The sequence below is a fragment of the Phoca vitulina genome, unplaced genomic scaffold (assembly GCF_004348235.1).
Source record: "Phoca vitulina isolate PV1807 unplaced genomic scaffold, GSC_HSeal_1.0 scaffold9, whole genome shotgun sequence".
NCBI lineage: Eukaryota > Metazoa > Chordata > Mammalia > Carnivora > Phocidae > Phoca > Phoca vitulina.
Genome location: NW_022589712.1, coordinates 13090732 through 13111679, shown reverse-complemented (window position 1 = coordinate 13111679; position 20948 = coordinate 13090732). Strand labels below are relative to the sequence as shown.

At 37.7% G+C, this 20948-nt stretch overlaps 1 protein-coding gene, 1 non-coding gene and 1 pseudogene across 6 annotated transcripts in view; all 3 read right to left on the bottom strand.

Annotated features, from left to right (window-relative positions):
* Nucleotides 1-20948, bottom strand: part of IPCEF1 (interaction protein for cytohesin exchange factors 1) — an 87503-nt gene that overhangs the window by 15656 nt on the left and 50899 nt on the right. For all 5 annotated transcript variants that reach the window (XM_032407615.1, XM_032407616.1, XM_032407614.1 and 2 more), the window contains one exon: nt 14895-15252. In XM_032407615.1, coding sequence (XP_032263506.1) covers nt 14895-15252 — 358 coding nt within the window. The remainder of the gene's footprint in view (nt 1-14894; nt 15253-20948) is intronic.
* On the bottom strand, nt 8767-8868 carry LOC116634798. Its single transcript, XR_004300040.1, has one exon. It is a non-coding gene; the product is annotated as a U6 spliceosomal RNA (small nuclear RNA).
* On the bottom strand, nt 19385-19507 carry LOC116634852 (annotated as a pseudogene).

Sequence of the window (20948 nt, the reverse complement as noted above, 5' to 3'; positions counted from 1 at the left end):
CTAACTGGGGCCAGGAAGACTCAGTTCTGAGACTTTGGTTGGGGTATCAGGGAACCAATCTCTCTTTTTTCCTAATCATTTGATGATGTGAGCTAGAAGCTTCCAGGGATCACCCCAAGAATCATAAGAATGGAGCCAATCTACAAGATACAGCTGAAACATGGATCTTGGTGATTCTGTTGGAGACCTTGCAGCTAGTGGGAGCCAATATGTTGCCTTTGTTAAACTACTCTCATTGTAGATTTCAGTCACATACAATTGAAAGGACCCCAAATGATATAGGTTACCCAAAGAAAAATCTTCATCTCTCGATATCACTTTAATATCCCACCCAGAACTTTGGTCCTTTCTTCCTTCATTCCCTGAAAATAATTTTAATAAAGATGCATAGCGAGATTTCTTTTTCCACCATGTACTTTTTAGTGTCTATGTATTTCACCTCTTATCCTGAGAACAAGCTTGATAGAGGGCCATCTAAAAAGTATGGCATTAGGAAGAACTGAAAAAAATGGACCTCTCTAAAGGGGAGAGAAAAGCATACAATATTAATATAAGAGCGTCAAAATCAAGTAAACTTGACTTACTTTACAGTTTACTCTAGTAAGAATAGAAATCTTTAAGCAATAATTAATTTTTCCTTTTCTACTGCCAGAAAGCTACCACGGGTGTTCCCAATATTTTTTCATAAAATAGAGGGCGAAGATATTGAACTAACTTTATGACTAACTTAAAGTATTGGTCAGTAAACCCCTTTGCTCTCAACCAAAGCAGACTCCAAAAAGGAGGAGATATTCAAAACTGCATTTGAACACAATTAGACTTTTTGGCTCAGACTGTGTACACATATCAAAAGTGAGTTTTTCTCAACATGAAAAGATGCTCAACATCATTAGTCATTAGATAAATACAAATCAAAACCACAATGAGATACTACTTTGCACCAATCAGGATGGCTAAAGTAGTAAGTGTAGGCAAAGATATGGAGAAATTGGAACCCTTATACATTGCTGGTAAGAATGTAAAATGGAGCTGTTAAAAATATCAGAAATTATCTTCCTCCCCCATACACATTCCTTTCCCTGACTTAAATTCGGGGCATTAATCATGAGAATGTGTGTGTCTATGTGTGTGTGTGTGTCTATGTGTGTGTGGTGTCTATGTGTGTGTGTTGTGTAGTGTGTGTGTAGTGTGGGGTGTATGTAGTATGAGGTATGTGTGTGTGGTATGTGTTGTGTGTAGTGTGGTGTGTTTGCATGTGGTATGCATGTGTGGTGTGTGTGGTATGTATGTGTGCTGTGTGTGTGTGTGTATGTGTGTGTGTGTGTGTGTGTGTGTTGCATGTGTAACTTGATCTTCCAGTCCCCCAAGAAATAGTGGAACTTTGAAATTAACACAGAGGTAAAGTGGACCTGTTGGGATTACTGAACGTTAATGCAGAATTCACCTAAAATATGACCAAATAATGTTCAAAAAACACTTTCTATTTGAATTCATTTAGAAACTGGAGATAATGGGAAGGAGCAAGTATGCTCAGATAAGGTTAAAGCTGTTAGGGAAATGGAGGGAAACCTGAAAGGAAAATGTTCTTGCTGTGTTCTTGCCTCTAGCCATCCATCCCTTCTCAGGGGAAACCTGAAACTGAAAAACTATACATACGTCTGACCTCTAATAACAGGATTCCAGAATTGCCCATAAACATAAGGACAATAAAATAATAAATGGTGATGTTAGGAGTCAAGAAAATATCCCTATTGGTTTTTTTGTGTCATAATCTGAGAGATGTACAATATACTGCTAAATACTCAGGGGACATACCTGTGATCCAACCATGTCCATGACCCAACTAGGAGCTTTGTATTATTTTTACTGCTGTTAACGGCTGGTGCTTAGGTCTTCACGGGGCCATAAAATGAACATCCAATAACAATGAAAGCAGATGATAAACAGAATTCATAGGACAACAAAAGCACACAGCAAAATACAACTTACACCTGACCCCAGAGCACAGGTGAGAGTCTTCCCAAACCCTCCAGAGAGGGTAGTGGTGGTGTGTTAACCCCGTGCCTTTATGGGGCTTCTGCATAAAGTAATGTTTTAAAATCTCCTTTTCATGTTTTTATGTAAATATTGTTCTACATTATAATATCATATTAGGAAGCACTAGGTTATTTATTGTATTTTACCAGATTGTGGAAGGAGCAAGGAAAAAAAAGATTGCCAGTAAAGACCGCTGGTCTGTCTCGCACTAGAAAGAGAAGCCAAGTTCATCATTTCCGCCTCCCTTGTCTTCTCCAGCAGAAGAAATGAATTCTGTCTGACAGTCAAGTGTTTCCAATGCAATTGCTAGCCTTCTTCTCAAGAGTCTCAGTCTTCTTGCATAAAATAACAGGACTTTCACTCCCTCCACCACATAACGCACTTTACAAACTACCTCAACTAGTTCCCAAGGCTTTGCCAAGGAAGATGAAAACTATTTTTATTTTATGGAGGAGAAAAAATGGAGATTCTTGAAAAACAGTAAGTGATCTTCCTAAAATGTAAATCAGTGATGGAATTAGGAATAGAAGTTCAATTCCATACCATGCAGGCCCATGCGTTTGTAGACCAGTCTTCTCAAATTTTAATAGGCGAACAATAACCCAGGGCTCCTATTAAAATGCAGAATCTGACTCAGCCAGTCTAGGATGGCTCTGAGCTTCTAAATTATTAACAAGCTCTTAGGAGATACTGGAACCGCTGGCCCATGGACCATGCTTCATATAGCAAGACTAGCCTGTCCGATTTGTCATGCAATACCAGCTGCAACTCACTGGAAGAGAAAGGGCCTGGAGTTACAATTAAAAAGTAGAGACTCATCCATAAAGCAGCACCTACTTTCTCTGTGACCCTTTACACCTGTTAGGCTAGCTCAGGATGTCTCAGGAGTCCAACTAGTAAACTTTCTTTAAACTTAGGTCAATGTAATGCAGAGACAGACTCAAGAAACAAACTGAATTTTTAATAGGATCTTTTTTGGTGACTTTAGCAAATGAGGCAAAACAACATTTTAACTAATGGTTAGAAGTTCACTCTTTTCCAAGATTATGCCAGATGAATGTGTTGCTTCCTTGCCATCCTCCCACGTAACCCACCCTATTGTCTGCCTCTGACAGGGCAGGCATGCTCCCGTAGGCCCAGAATTTGGCTGTCGAGAACACTGTATGCAGATTATCTCTTTAAATGCAGTATTTTCAACTTTGCCTCCCCCACTATCTTATTTTTGGTATTTCCTTGTGCTTTCTAGAATGTGGTTTTTATTTTCTATTTAGAACATAAGTGCCGAAGGAAATTCACAGGCCATATTTCATATCAGAATTTGAAAGGAACCCTGTTTGAGACTGAAAAAGTCTACATAATGTCCCAAGGAAGACAAGGTTAGCTCCCAAACATGAAATACTTGGGGAGGTTTACGTAGAAAACAGTATTCCCTGCTTTATGTGGGACGTTCCAAGTATTTGAGAAAGGAAAAGACCACGGAAGGCACTTATCGCAAAAAGATAACTACATAGCCATTTCGACATTATGTGTAGCTATTAAGACTTTGCAAATGTTATTTAATAGAACACCTGATGCCAAGAGATTCAAAAACTTTAACAGGCTTCCTCTAATTAGTGATTCTGACGACTCTCCAACATAGCAATTCTAAGCAAGACTTAGAATGATACTGACAGACAAATTTGAATCATGTAACTAAGACAAATCTGGATAATTCATTTTAACAATAAGGATACTACTGATCAAGAACATTCCCATGGCAGAATTTTGAGAGACAGTCTGTTCTTGCTGCTGGTAGAGACAGCCATTAGGTATTGAGCTTTTAGGATGTAAAAGGTACCATATTAACTACTGTACCAACATGACCTCATTATCTTTGAAACAACCCTATGAAAAAAGTGTCATTTGCCCTGATAGAAGGGAGAGACTGTTGGAACATTAAAAACTTTGACCAAACCCACAAGGAGACAGACATAGGTTATGACTCAAAACCCACAGCCTCAAACACTATGCTATACTATAAATATATTTGATGAACTGTCTTTTGAATAAAGCCCAATGAAGAAAAACTTCAAATCAAGCAATAGACAGTGATTGAGATGATAGCCACGTGGACCAGACAGACCAAGGCTCAGAGCCCTGTTCCCACTCTTCTGTCTTCCAAGGGAAAAATCCCCACCCAGAGCCTCTGTTTATGAAGTAGCCAGGTTTTACATGGCAAACTCCGTTCTCACAGGGCCGTAGGGCACCAGACCAGGAAATTCATAAGCTGGCCAGCAACCTAGGAGACAGGCTGGATAATCAGATTCTCTGCTTGGCATTTGTACTGGGCACCTGGGGATAATCTAGTTCCAATCAGGAGCAGAACCTGAGTCATGGTCATGGTAGGTTGGGCTCTGTGTAAAGCAAAGATAGAAGAGCTTAGAAATGGAGAATAAAACGTTCGAAGAATACTAGCTGGGAAAGAGGGGATTAAAACCAAAAAAAAAAAAAAAAAAAAAAAGATGGCCGGTAAAATAAATTCTATTCGAAATCAGATTGAGCAAGACAAAGCATCCAAGTACAAAGCCAGTACTTGTACTCTTTCAAGTCTGAGAGAGAGTAGTTTCATTTTGATTTCCCTCATTTTTTTGTATTAGATTTACCTTCTCCACCAGAATCATATACTTTTCTTCTCCTGGGTATTTGATGTTTCTATTAAGGAAGCTGACTCAATACTCTTCTACCATATTATTGCTTTTATTAATAAGAACAAACCTAGTCTATTGGGCAATCTTTAATGTTGTTCTTTTTTATTATTATTGTATCTTATGGCAGTGATTTTTAGAAATAATCTTAGGTTGAGTCCGTGGTCCAAGTATCTGATAAGCAGCTCTACATTCTTAAAACAAATATTCCATTTGTTTTTAAAATGTATTAGTCCAATCACATGAGCACCTAGGATTAGGTGAAATATTTAATGTAGACATAAAATTTCTGTATCTGCTCACATCCTAAGAAAACAAAAAACATTAGCAAACACACAAAAAAAGGCATTTCCTTAGATTTTTTTTTCTTTTTAAAATATACTTGCAAGGTAGAGGTTGAGTGCGAATTTAAAAGGGGAAAATAGCCAGAAAATTGCCTAAATTCAAGGATCCAAATCCAGTGTACTGTAGATAAATATGTCAACCTTGGCTCCATAAACTGCTGAGTCCATCTACCATGTGGGTCCATGATGGAGACAAATGAGCACAAAATATAAAAATGGAAGATGCAGAAGGCGGGAAGGGGAGGCAAGAGAAAGGAAGAAGTTAACCTATTTCACTAAGCAGAAAACAAAGGTTTGGAGCAGATAAATGCTCTTACCTTTTTAAGATGACACTCTCTTTTCCTTATCTCAATGATTATAGTCTGGTGGGATCTATAATTACTTGTAAAACATCCTTCGTTTTGCCTTATAGGAAATCCACAGTGTACATATTTAGAGTTATGTATTTAATTATGGCATTAAATCCCTACTAGCAAACCTTTTCCCAGGAAATGATACCAATCCCTAAGAGTTGCAATTATATTTTGTAATACAAGAGACTGAATGTGCTGGAAAACTTATAACTCATCCTTGATTCCTCTCTTTCCCTTGCACATCTGATCTATTCATTTACTCAATTCATCCATCAAATATTCTTTGAATGTTCACTGTGTGCTAAGGCAGTGTTTTTAGAGACTAGGGATAGACTAAATAGGCAAGAATCTTTTATAATATTTATACGCTTACATTTTATGTGTATGATATATCCCATATGTATATTTTTTTGCCCCCTGACCCACTCCACTGCTATCAACTTAGTCCAAGCACCCATCATTTCACTGTTGACATATTTCAACAACTAGATACGTGGTCTACTACAGATTCCTAACACCCATTTTCCATATAGTGAAGTAATCTTTTTAAAACATAAGGCACACCATAACATTCCCCAGCTTCCAAGATCATCCCGTTGCACTTAGAACAAAATCCAAACACCTTACGGGACCCACTAGTTGCCACATAAGCCAGCTACTACCCACTTCTCCAATCCCTTCCTGAGCTTCCCCTGCCCACTCTATACTAGCCACACTGGATTTCTTTCTGTTTCCTGAACTGCAAAACTTATTCTAGTCCTAGAGCCCTTGCATCTTATTTTCTCTCTGACTGGGACACTTTGCCAACTAATGTTTTCATGTGTAGGTTGCTTTGTGCCATTTGGCTCTCAGATCACCTTTTCCTGGGAGGTCCTCCCCAACCAGTCATCTAAATCAAGATCCTTCCTCCAACCCCCCATTATTATATACTCCTACCTTATTTCCTGTATAGAACTTATTCACTACCAGAAATCATCCTATTCTTATATTTACCTAATTGTCTCCCTACCCTGACATAATATATACACCAGATTGTAAATTCTATGCAAGAGGGCTGTTGCCTCTGTTATTATTCACTCACGTATCTCCAAATGCCAATTGTGCCAGGAAGATAGTAGATTCTCAATAAATATTTGCTAAACATTCATTATTTGGTCAAAATGTTCATTCTTTATCTCATTATTATCCCCTTCACCTATCCTTCTATCAAATAAGCACAATGAGCTAATTTTGGAATCAGAGTATTAAAAATTCAATAAGTAAATTATACTTATTAAATTCCAAGTATCTAGATAGGCCAAAAGTAAAAATATGTATTATTTAACTAGTTAAGAAAAAAAAGAGGACACAATTTACTAACACCAGAAATGAAAAAGGGGGACATCACTATAGATCCCACTGGACACCAAAAGGATAATGAAGAAATATTATTAGATAACCTAGCTGAAATGGACCAGTTCCTTGAAAGACACAATCTGTCATAACTAACATGAGAAGAAATAGATAATACGAACAGGTCTATCTCTATTTAAAAAGTTGAAACATTAATAACCTTCCAAAACAGAAAGCACTAGGCCCAGATGGATTCATTGGTGAATTCTATCAAACATTTAAGAAAGAAATTATACCAATTATCTACAATTTCTTTCAGAAGACAGAAGCAGAGGAAACACTTCCTCACTCATTCTATGACGCCAGAATTGCTCTACTACCAAAACCAAATACATTACAAGAAAAGAAAACTATAGACCAACATGTCTCAATGAACATAGATATAAAAGTCCTCAACAAAATATTAGCAAATTGAATCCAACAATGTATAAAAAAATTATATACCACAAGCAAGTGGGATTTATCCCAGGCATGTGAGGCTGATTCAATATCCAAAAATTAATTAATGTAATCCATTACATCAACAGACTAAAGAAGAAAAAAAAAATCACATGATCCTATCAATAGATACAGAAAAAGCACTTGAAAAATCTATGGCCCATTTATGATAAAAACTCTCAGTAAACAGGAATAGGAGAGAACCTTCTCAACTTGATGCAAAAGATCTACAAATCCTACAGCCAACTTCATAAATGGTGAGTAACTTGAAGCTTTCCCACTAAGATCGGTAACAAGGCAAGGAGGTCCTCTCACCACTCCTTTTCAACACTGTACTGAAAATACTAGCTAATGCAACAAAAAAAGGAAAAAGAAGGTATACAGATTGGGAAGGAAGAAATAAAACTGCCTTTGTTTGCAGATTACATTATATGACATTCTGAAAAGGCAAAACTATGAAGATAGTAAAAAGGTCAGTGACTGCCAATGGGGTAAGGGGGAGGGCAGGCTGAATAGGTGGGGTACAGAGGATTTTTATGGCAGTGAAAATACTCGATATGATACCATAATGATGGATACATGTCATTATGCATTTGTTCAAACCCACAGAATACACAACCAAGAGGGAACCCTAATGTAAACTATGAACTTTGGCTGATAATGATGTGTCAGTGTAGGTTCATCAGTTGTAACAATATCCTACTCTGGTGGAGGGAATGTTGCTAATGGAGGAGACTATGCATGTATAGGGATGGAGACAGATGGGAAATCTCTGTACCTTCTCTCAATTTTGCTCTGAACCTAAAATTACTTCAAGAAAGACAAAAGTCTACTAAAAAAATTATTTTTCAATCTTCTGCTTACTATAGTTGTGTAGTTTGAGGAAGATAGAACCTTATTTGCTTTGGCTTTATTTAGGACAGCATAACATTGTAGGGAGAGAAATTAGAACTTAACAACAAAAGGATAGTGCAGGAATAGACCTCAAAGGCTTAAGACATTATCCTGATGAGAAGGGTCTCCCTGGAAAACTGACCTTCGAATTGTCCTTTCTAGCTACAAATTCAGACATGTGCGGGTATCTTCACAGTTCCTTGCTCTTGATGAATAGAGAAACAACTCCAGAATAGTCAAAAAGGGCCAGGAATATAATTATAAAGACAAAAAAAATGAATCTGAGACCATGAGGATAGAAGCATTTCAAAAAACTACACAGGAATCTTCCCAGAACAAATGGTGTACACTGTAGAAGTCTGTTCTCGAGAAGACTTGTAGATCACAAGGGGAAGTCACCTTCAGTTTTGTGTAACCATACTGCTAAGAGAGATTGCCATAGCTGTTGTCAATGAAGAAACTTACAATCTTTTTCTATAAAGATCATGGTTCCTTAAAGTATGTCATTGACCTTTTGTCACTGACCTTTTGTGAATCCCATGCAGACAGCTGAAAACATATTCACTTTGAAATATTTTTAAATATTGTGTGTGTGTTTAAGTTTTCATTTTAATTCCAGTTAACAAAAATATGGAACGCTTCATGAATTTGTATGTTATCCCTGTGTGGGGACCATGCTAATCTCTGTATCGTTTCAATTTTCAGCATGTGCTGCTGAAGTGAGCATTCATTTTGAAATTTAAAAGCATTCTTCTAAAACTAGGTTTGGTTACAGAAGAAATTAAAAGTTAAATTACTCTTAAACCTTACTGTTTGCAAATGGCCAGCAGTGAAAGTATTACATAACACAAACTGCAAGTCCTAGTCAAAGAGGTATGCAGAACCTGCACATATTTACTAGGAAAAAGATATGAAAGTGAATCAACTAGGCAATTAATTTAAGGAGCTAGCAAAAGTCCAACAAAATAATTCTAAATAAAATGAAAGAATTCATAAAGATAAAGCAGAATTTTATTAACTGGATAATAAAATAATGTGCAACCAATAATGCCAAAGACTATTTTTTAGAGTAAAAGAGCAAATAAACTTCAGGCAAATTCTGATCACACAAGTAAGAAAAAGAAATTAAGCATAAATATTAGAGAGGACAAGCTAAAATGGCCATTACATAAAGCTAGGATAGCTTATCTAGAAACAAAACAAATTCCAACTATAAGGTAGGGTGACTAGTATAAGACAAATGTGGAAAAAAAAAAGCCTTCTATTTTCACATCAGCAATAATAATCATAAAATATAATGGAATTAAAAGATTCCATTCACAAATGCAAGAAAAATTATAAAAGGTGTAAGAACAAACTTAATAAGATATATGCTACACTTATAAGAAGAAAACTGTACTTAAAATCATAAAATGAGAACTGAAGGAGAAATATACCATGTTCATAGATGAAATGACTCAATGCTTTAAAGATAGCAGTTCTCACCAAATTAATCTAGACAAATTCAAGAAAATTTTAATCAAAATCCAAATGTGATTTTTAAAATTAAACTTGAAAATCAAATCCAAAAATTTACCTGAAGATAGTGCCAAAGAGAGTAATGTTCTACTGAATAATAAAGCATGTTATAAACGTAGAATCTACTATACTGACAAAATAGATGATAAAACGTCAATAAAAGACTACAGAGATTGCAGAAATAAGCCTATATATATGAATTTTGATACTGTAAATGTTGCAATACAAGTCACTGGGGAAAGAATCTCTTTAATCACATCAGGTAATGAATATTCACTAAAAAATAACTTAGATGCTTATAATCATAAATAAAATGGACTAGTTACATTGCACAAATTTGCAGGTAACCTAATCAGTATTATTTCACGACATCTTCTAGGGATCGTTAGCCACTGGGTATGGAGCAGATAAAGAAGGTAGTGGATCATCTATGCTTCAGAGCAATGCCACTGAGGTCAACAATTATAGATTAAGGATTTTCCCGATAGTAAATATTTACTTCTATTTTGAGATCCCTTCTCAAATTATAGTTCAAAAAATAGGAACCCTGGGAAACCTTCTAGGGACTAAATTAAGTAATAGAGGTACAAAGACTAAGATCAGTCCTCACCTTGATAGGCGTGCTATGGAAGCCCTCCAGTCTCTCTTTTGCTTCCTCTATCCACCGCCACCCCAGCTACCACAAAAGTTTCCTAACTCTTCTGATTTCCTTTGTCCCCTTATATGCTTCTACCCCACATTCTAGAGCAACATAATTTTTCTAAAATATAGCATATCTCAGGTATTTGTCCAGCCTGACTCTTGCTGGCTTTTCATGACTTTAAAACAAATTATGATCAATAATTTAAAAAAAAAGTATATCATCAATTATACGAGTACCCTGATTAAAAATGGTCATCCATTATCTACTGAAATAAACTAACAACTAACCCAGCATTCAACATCACTCAAATTTCTTTTCCATCCCTCCTTTCCACAGCTCCCCTCTCTGTGTGCAGATCCTCCCACTTGGATCACAGATTACTTAGATGTGATCTTCCATATTTTGAGTTCCTGCTCGCCTTTAAATACCTCGAGTACCTTCTATCTTTCTGTAGCACTTACTTTACTCTGCTTGCTTTTGTTAAATGAGTCCTCCTCCCACTCCCCCCATTAAGATCTTAAAATTTTTTAGTCCAGAAGTTGTATCTTGTTCATCTGTATCTTCTTGTTAGGACTGAGTATATGAGTACATGTTAGGTACTCAAAAAAACAAGATTAAATTGAATGGACTTCAGTATTCAACATTTTTTTTTTTTATCTTCTTGCTTCCTAAAGAGACATGCTGCATAATTCCTACAGCAGCATCTGAATTAGCTAGCTAAAATAATATAGCATCTATCCTGTTTGTACTCAGATTATGTACAATTTTTGGTAATATTTGCTAACTCTTAAAATCTGGCTCATTTATGTCACATCTTATGTCTTAAGATGTCATGCATATTCCAGTATGCTTATTTCCTCATTAACAACTCTTTTTATTCAACATGATTCCTAGATTGATTCTGACTGGACTTGTACTTGACTGCTTATTTACATAGAGTATTAGTCTCACTAGTGGTTTTTCAGCTTTCTAGCATCCAGGGTATGGTCACTCCATTCATGGAGTAAGCAAAAATGAAATTGTCTCCACATTGTCAGCGTAATGTAAATAGAGACATACATGGGAGTCATTATCATCTAGGCATAAGTAACAGACCAAATAACCTCTCACAGAAGAAGGAAACAGTATAAGGTAAAATTGACCTGAGATGAATATTCCACTATTCCCATCACCTCTTTTCCCACTGTGCTTTGAGGAAAGACTCAGTGAAGAATCTAGAGAGCTATGGAACTCTGGAACTCCCAGTGTGGAAAGGCAATGGGATGCAATTAACACCCTGCCGCATTTTTTTATTATTAGCTTATGCGGCAGAGAAGAAATGTCTAAAAGGCTATTTAAATTCAGTATAAAATTCTAGCAACCACAATTTTAACTGCATAACTGCAAAACATTTCTCTCATTGTTGAAATAGAAAGAAGGCTGTAACGCATGCTGCCTACTTGTTTCAGGACTCAGTTATTAACCTCTAAGAATCTTTTCTAGGAGAAAAGCCTCTTTCTCTAGCAAATGCATCCTGAGACTGGGACTTAACCTAAAATCCTAACTCCTGTCTTGAACCATGTCGACACTTCAATCCCTGTCATAAAAACACCCTGAACAATATTTCAGACACAAGAATATCAGAGCTTTTCTTTTTTTAATTGGCAGCTAAAAAATAATTTTTAGCAGTCACAGAAATGAAAAGCTACCTTGTTCTCCAATACACAAACATACACATGTAAAAAAATGCATAATACGCAGTCTGATTACTCAACAGCAAATCATTGCAAACACAAGAAAAGACCTGGTTGCTGTTTCCATAGCAATGACTTTATGTGGTTTAACTCTTCTGGGAATTTAACCAAATCCCCAGCAGCAGGAGAAAATCATCAGCAAAAATTTTGTAACATATGGCAACTGCCAACACATCAGTGAGGGAAAAATACTTTTATTTTCTCTTCCTTCTTTTCCACTGAGAGGAATACCTTCATGTCAAACTGTTGAAAGAAGCATAGAGATTTTGTTGGTCACCCTGCACTTAACTCAAAATTTTAAAATACTAGGTATCTTCTTCCTTAGATTGAAAGAGACGTTGGTCCCCCAGCCAGCTCTGCAGCTCATGCATCCCCAGAATGACATGTGGACATGGACAAGAGGTACATACATATTCCCATGACTCGCAGCTTATTCGTCCTAAAGAAAAACTCCATCTGCAGGGTCATCTCTCGGGAAAGAATGCAAATGGAATTTTATTCTCTGTTTTGCTTTTAAAGCCATCCTCATCCTGGGGTAGTGTGTTTGCACGCGCGCACACACACACCCGCGCGTGCACATGACACTTTTTAGTTCTACTTATGGCCCAATGATTAAAGTAAGAGTTTTTTACGGGAAAATTATAGATGTGGTACTTTTCATGATTTTCTTTAGTTCAAGCAGCCATGTATCTGGAAGGCTCTTCCAAGTATCAAGATAGAGGCGGTCCAGCTCAAGATATTTAAGTGCTCTCTTCAGTGTGTCTCTGTAAGAACAAAGATTGTGGGGCACCTGGGTGGCTCAGTAGGTTGAGCGTCTGCCACTTTGGTGTTGGCTCAGGTCATGATCTCAGAGTGGTGAGATGGAGCCCTGCATCAAGCCCCAGGTCGCGCTCCACGCTCAGCACCAAGTCCTCCCTCTCCCTCTGCGTCTGCCCCTCCCCCTCCCCCTGCTCGTGCTCTCTCAGTTTCTGTCTCTGTCTCTTTCACTCTAAAATAAAATAAATAAATAAACGACATATTTTTAAAGAAGAATAAAGATTGTGATCAATATGCAATATGCAATTAATACTCCATGAAAACAATTGTCTCAGAATGAAGAAACACCTCCAGTGACAAGGAATGCATTATTTTCCAAGAAACCCATTCAATTTTGAACCATTTTCAATGTTAAAAGAAGTTTCTTATGCTGAATCTAAAACTACCTCCTTTTTGCTTGCGCTTCTAGCTTTACCATCTGCATTAGTTTTGTACTTCCAAGGAGACAGAGATTACGCCCAACAGTTCTTCTACGTGACAGCACCTCTCAAACCTGAGGCCAGCTCACGTCTCCTGTTTTCCACCCATCAGAGTCCCCCTGTGGCCCCCTGTATTCCTCACTGGTGCTGTTCCCACTCTCCTCCCTATTGCACCTCCTTCACCTCTAGACATAGGTTATTTCACCAATGACATTTTTCACTCCACTCTTTTAAATGTAAAGTAGAGGTATTAAACAAAAATGCCATCAGTTGCCAGGCAGGTAACTCAACTGTGTGAAGCATCTTCAGGTAAGGCCACAAGGAGTGGTGACGATCGTGGTGACTTAGAGAATGAGTTCCCAGCCTGAGCACTCAAATTTGCATAGTTCAAAATACTGTATACACACACACAACTGGGACTACAGTCGTGATCCTTGACTTAAATTACCCTGATACCAAATATTAAATTAATAAGGTATATCTGAAAATTTGAGGACTTAAATAAACTTTCCGATTAGGCTAGGGGAGAGGGGACAGAAGTCGTCTGTGTCCTCGGGCCACTCTGGCAAGGTATCGTGAGAATTTCACCCGTCAACTTTCTTTCAAAAGTACACTGAAAAAATACAAACCAAACTCAGCATTCTCTTGTTGCTCGGTATCTTATATCAGGTAAGCTTGTTTTTACAGCTGAGTAAATAAGGTACAGACCATCCAAAAAGACACATCATGACTGAAAACTAATAATAAAAAAAAAGTTGGTCTGAACAAAATGATAAAGACCAATTATCACAGAGTATTAAGAAAGTTCACATTATTGGGGGCGCCTGGGTGGCTCAGTCGTTAAGCGTCTGCCTTCAGCTCAGGTCATGATCCCAGGGTCCTGGGATCGAGCCCCGCATCGGGCTCCCTGCTCGGCGGGAAGCCTGCTTCTCCCTCTCCCACTCCCCCTGCTTGTGCTCTCTCTCTCGCTGTGTCTCTCTCTGTCAAATAAATAAATAAAATCTTTAAAAAAAAAAAAAGAAAGTTCACATTATTAATTTCTATACTCCATTAACTGTTTCCTTTGCTAAGATTTAAAATATTTTGTTGTTGTTGTTTTCAAAAGCATACACTGCTTCCTTTGTGTTTAAAAGTTCTAGTGCTGCCTCCCAAAGTGCATGCAAATTGTCTGTCTCCCCGTTAACCACAGACACCTTCAGGAGCCAACTAACGAGGAGCCAGACGTTTTCTGTGGTTGTGGCCCAGGGAAGGTGGTTGCTCTCCGTTTGTTTGGAACCACAAGATATCAATCTACAAAACCTTGATCTAATCACCACAAGCTCTAGGACGTAGGATGGGACCAAAAAGGAGTCAAGCTTTTCCTCAGATCGGTGGAAAATTACATGTCTCATCACTATAAGCATGTGGCCAGTGACACTTACATGGGTAATTAATGGTCTTGAAGCTGGAGTCTTCCACATACAAACTCCCCTACAGAAGCAGCCCTTGGGCTTAGCCCCACCTGATTGCTTAATTATTGAATCATCATCCATGCCTTTCAACATTCTCTTAACAAATTAAGAGTTCTATATCCATGAACAAATATTCATTCTCTAGAAAAGAGTAAATAACTTCTTGGTTTACCTCTGTCTGCCATCTTTGATCCAGTGGGCTTGTCTGGGACAATAAGATGGTCCAGGTTGCTATTCAGTGAAGAAGTGTCATCACTAGACAGAGAGTTCAAAAATCCACTTTCTGATGTGGCGAAGCTGTTGTCCAGAGCCCTGCAACTGTTTGCCTCTGAGGGTGCAGGCGAGTGAACATGCACAGCAAATGTCATAGACTGTCCCTCATCGTCAGCAGCGGCGGAACTATTCACCATGTCGATCCAGGACTGTCTCTCTCTAGATAAGGAGGCCAAACTGCTGTGTGTCTTTATTGTACTTTCCGAGGAAGAGGAAGAACAGGATTTGGGTGAAGAGAAAGATGCCTGCTGTCCAGCCTGTTTCACAAATAAAACCAAAAAAAAGAATAAAATAAATCATGATTAAACTGGCATTCTCTACTTTCCATTTTTGCTTTTTTTATTCTTTTTTTTTTATTTTTTTATTGTTATGTTAATCCCCATACATTACATCATTAGTTTTAGATATAGTGTTCCATGATTCATTGTTTGTGTGTTTCAGAAACAAATTATTAGTAACAAATCATTTTTTAAACCATTCACAAGTTTTGGGTTCATTTTTTTTCATTTGTTTTACCAACTGTAATTCAGAATAAAATTAGCGTTTTGTTCCTGTATTTAACCCTTTTTTTCCCAAACAGCTGAAGACACCGTATTTAACTTTGTATCTCAGTGATGGGGGAAGAGCTGCCTTGGCCCTTGCGTAAGACCTTAATTCTCACACTTCATGTGAGGATTATTAGTACAATCCCTTTTTATTCTGCTTGAGTTAAATTTGCTATAAGGGGAAAGTAATAATTCTTAAGCTTCCTCATTATTTAATTTGAAGATTCTTTAACATATCACAGGAAAGTTCATTATAAAACTGTTACGAAGACTTGATAAAATACACTGAGAGAGAATTGGCCTGTTTGTATTCCGTATTTCCATTAGTTGCCACAAGAGATGCAGTTAAGATTATATTTAAATTTAAATTCCATTCTACTTCTTATGGATCTACGTCCCCATGTTTAACTGCCATGCTGGGGACTCAGTTGTGTGCTGTAATGTCTTATTAAAGAAGATACTAAAGAAACCTAAACTAGTCTAAAGAATCAGAAGAAAAATGTATGATATTTATATTCACATGACAAGAACTATGATGCCATTGTCCAAAACCAATTTGTATAACTTTAAATTCGCTGTTTTAGGATCTGAAAGATCTCCGTAACATGATTTTACCCTATTCTTCAATGCTCCCTAGAAATGTAAAATGCCCCTTTGGGGGATTCTTTGAAATACTAAAGGATACTTTGAGCAAAAAAAGAGATTGTAATTGATTACTGAATTCTCACTGATTGAGCAAAAACTCTTGAGAAAAGGTAATTAAGAGAAAGAAAACAAAAGCTGAAGCCGGACAGGAAGCAAAATATTAACTGAGTGGAGACTACAGATGTGCACAAAGTACATATATTTAAGTTCTCCACTATCATTTACATATTCCTTAGCACACACCTACCAATAGCTCATAACTACATAGGTGAAATCATGTTAGCTCATTAGCTCTTTAATAACTTAAAACCTTTATAAACTTTGGGCGCCTGGGTGGCTCAGACGGTTAAGCGTCTGCCTTCGGCTCAGGTCATGATCCCAGGGTCCTGGGATCGAGCCCCGCATCGGGCTCCCTGCTCAGAGGGAGCCTGCTTCTTTCTCCCTCTCCCTCTACTGTTCCCCCTGCTTGTGCTCTCTCGCTCTCTCTACCAAATAAATAAATAAAATCTTTAAAAAAAATAAAAAATAAAACCTTTAATAAACTTTGACCAAAAAAGAATCCATTTGCAAGCTCTTAATTTATTAAAGAGAAACCAAAAATTGCACCCAGACTATGAGAAGTAGGTTGATGATACAGGATCTTCTGAAAGCAGTTCCTAACATACAATGCAAGAGTGAATAAGAGTTCTTGGCAAAATGTTCATCTCCCCATGGACAAAACATCAATGCAACATCACCAATCACCTTCTCTCAGAAAGGACTTCATTTATTCCAAGATTTTATCCTTATTTCATTTTGATGGTAAAATATATTCCTTTTTCTGGAAAAGGGTGATAGATGTTAGTTTTTGTCTTTTTAAAGTATTTTTTAATGTCCTACATAGCAAAATAAAAATTTGGCAAGTATATGTTGTTCCTTCATTTTTAATTTTATTTGTCAATAAAATCCAAAAATCGAGACAACAGAGACAACAGTGCTCTCTGGGTCACCTTATATCTCCAATGGCAGATGAGACAGAAAAGGCATTTTATGGTTCAGGTTCATCAATTTCAAGCATTCAAAACTCCAAAGAAGTGGTAGTAAGGAAATTGTTAGTGGGAAGAAGCCAAAGAGCAAACTAGGATTTTCTCCCCAAAACCTCAGAATCATTGCAACTAACTCAGAATGGTTGATTTTGTTTCCATCCAGTATGTTCCCAAGAATTTTGCAGGTTCTAAACTCTGAGTTCTGATGGGAAAAGCCAGTATTTACCCAATGTATGCTCAATTTGCTGAATACTAGACATGCACTGTCAAATAATCAGTAAATCCATTTTTTAGGAATATGACATTAAGATATCCAGTTAAGGATATCTGGCTTAGACTGAGACACCTGGGTGGCTCAGTCGGTTAAGTGTCTGCCTTCAGCTCAGGTCATGATCCTGGGGTCCTGGGATCGAGCCCCGCATCGAGCTCCCTGCTCAGTGGGGAGCCTGCTTTTCTCTCTCCTGCTCCCCCTGCTTGTGCTCTCTCTCTCCCTCTCTCTCTCTGAAATAAAAATCTTTAAAAAAAATTAAAAAATAAAATAAAATATCCAGTTAAGATACTAGCTCATCACATACACCTTATTAATAATATATTTGTACAGACATGAAAACTTTCCATTCAGGAATGTGTCAATGGCTTACAAATCAGTTGCCTTAAATCATTCAGATCATTTAACAACTAAGAGATTAAGGATCTGTAATTCACTAAATGAAACCTTAGTTATCCAGAGGAGATAATGCACAGCCCCCAAGCTGTCCAAATAAATGCTAAGACTTATTTACCAGTCATCAGAATGATCTACGAAATAAATATCAACAAAAATACCGTTCAGACATAGTCCTGACACGTTCCCCCATTGTTAGCTATTTTAGTAAAACTTGGCTTTGGTGGGGCCAGATTCCTTTTCCGAAAAGAGACCAAGTACAAGGTTTTCCTGTTGCTCCTGTTGATATTTCTGTAATTTGATTAGCAAAATGGGCTATTTGAGCAAAAGCCTGTCCACATAGCTGCTGTAGCACTTTTCCCATAAGCCTTTTTGGACCTCAAAACTCTGCTTAATGGGCCAAGGAAAGACATTTTCATTGAGCATCAGAAATTTCTGTGAAGTATATTCCCTTTGGAGGTACCACTCAAACACAACTGAAATGTTTTCAATCCATCGTCTCTACTCTTGTGCCGTGTAACATTTAGAAATTTGATTTTTAAATGGAAAAAGAGTGAGCAAGAAAAAACAAGGAAGGACTAGAGAGACGGAAAGAGAAAATGAGAAAAAAGATGATGTGTATCAGGCCAGAGGGAGCTTTTATTAGAAGAGAGATTAGCAAAACAGGAATCAAAGTGATCTTGGAGTGCCATCTCAGAGGGCTGAATATGGAAACACTCTTTATAGATACTGTGGTGCTAAATCACAGGTCATTATTTCTACCACTGTGTAGCTACCAACAGCCACAAACAGAGAACATTTAGCTCAGTGCCTTCTATGACCATCCATGTAATACACTCACAAAACTTCTCGCTGCAAATCTAATGAAGGTAGAAAGAAGTGACGGTCTCTCCTGGACTAACACAAGCCCATCCCTCAGCATCAGTTCAAGGACCGCCTCCTCCAGGAAGCCGGCAGTGGGCTCAAGGCCAGGTGGGTACCTCCGCGTGGTGTTCCCAGGCTTCCTTCTATCATAGCAGGTGGAATATCACTTTATTTGTCAACTAATACTATAATTGCTGACAGACTTGTTCATTTTTTTTTGGTGAGCTACTTGAGAACAGGCTGTTTTTAACTATTATTTTTGCCTGTCTATTTTTTTACATCTGTACCTGACATACAGTTGGTAATAAATTAATGCCAATACCAAATGGTCTAGAAGAAAAACAGCCCAGAGTAGTTCAGTCTTTTATGGAGGAACGCCCCAAAATTCTTTGTAGAATTGCTACAAATGATTTATCCTAACCCCAGGATCTAGGAGTGACTGTCACTGATTATAATGCAAATACTCCCACAAAATGTTCTCATGATTGCAAACAAAATTATTATTTTATCTATTAGAGGTTAATAATTGCATGGTGGTTCATTCATTTCAGAACATTTGGGTTTTAAAGATTTTACTTTTTAGTGAGAAAATTTAAAGACATTTTAAAGATCTAAGTTTTAATGAAGAGACTATATGATTAAGTTAAAAAATCAATATTGATTTTTCCCATTTTCTTCACGGATTTGGGTGTCATCCTTGTGCAGGGGCCATGCTAATCTTCTCTGTATCATTCCAATTTTCATATATGTGCTGCCAAAGTGAATATACTTTTCCCATTTAATGTATATTTTTTTATTTGAATTCCAGTTAATTAACATACAGTGTAACATTAGTTTCAGGTGTAGAATTTAGTGATTCAACACTTACATAAGATATTGTATTTATCAAAGAAGCTTAGTTCAAATGCTGATTAGCTCTAAAATCTTTTTCTTTGAATTGTTCAAAAACACAAATTTGACATAGAGAAAAACAGTTTAAGATAGCCACCAACATTCTGGAATTAGGAAGAAGTGAATCAGCATATAAATGTTAAGCAACATTGGTCAAGGCATATTTTAAAAAAAAGAAAAAGAAAATACAGGAATAACTTAAGACTAAACATAACAAAACCAAACGAGAAAAAAAAAAAAAGGAACGTACCCATATGGCTTTTCTTCTCTTTTATTGACCACATTCAAACCAGTCAATTGCTGCTAAACCCTAGGAAGTAATGTCTATATTTCTACCATATGCTAGTAGATGCATTCCTCTAAAAACCCAGATACCTTGTAGAGCACACACCCCCATCTGACCCGGCCTTCTGCATGACCCTGGGCAATGAAGTGGCAGAGGACCTGCTCCTCCCTCCAATCCCTTGTATCCAAGTGACCTTGAAGAAGTCACTTTAGCTCTAAGTCCTATTCCTTTGACTTCTTCCTGCCACCATTACCCATCCCCTCCCTACCCTAGTCCATCTTCCAAACAATAACTACAGGTCTTCTTCCTTTTTTAAGATTTTATTTATTTATTTGAGAGAGAGAGAGAGGGAGCGGGGGCAAGCACGAGCAAGGGGGAGGGGCAAAGAGAGAGGGAGAAGCAGATTCCCCTCTGAGCAGGGAGCCCGATGTGGGACTCGATCTCAGGACCCTGGGATCATGACCTGAGCCGAAGGCACACCCTTAACAGACTGAGCCACCCAGGCGCCCCTAGAGTATTTCTAAAACATAAAATAGATTACAATATTCCCCTGCTGAAAATCCTCTAATAACTGCCCATCACAAGTAGAAAAATAGCCACAGTCCTCATTATAGCTGAGAAGGCCTACGTGGACCCCTATCTGCCCCGCCAGCTACATCTCCCTCCACCTCCCCCTCCCTCTCCTTTCCAGTCACAGCGGCCTTCTTTCCATCCCTTGAGCACAGGTTCTTTCTGCCAGAAACGTTCTCTCTGTGGATTTCTGGGTGGCACTTCCTTCTCGCCATTTTGGTGTCAATTCAAGTATCAGCAGCCTCTTCCCTGACCGTCACAAAGAATATCCTCCCCACCCTCAACCCCAGCCACTCCCTAGCACATTACCCCTGTTTATCTTCTTCACAGCATTTATCAGCACTTGAGACTATTTGTTTGAATTACAAATTTATTGTGCCTCTTCCTCAACTTAGAACTTAGCCTGCTCTGGGGAAAAGATAGTGTCTATTTCAATTCAGCTCTCTCTTATCTGCAACAGGAC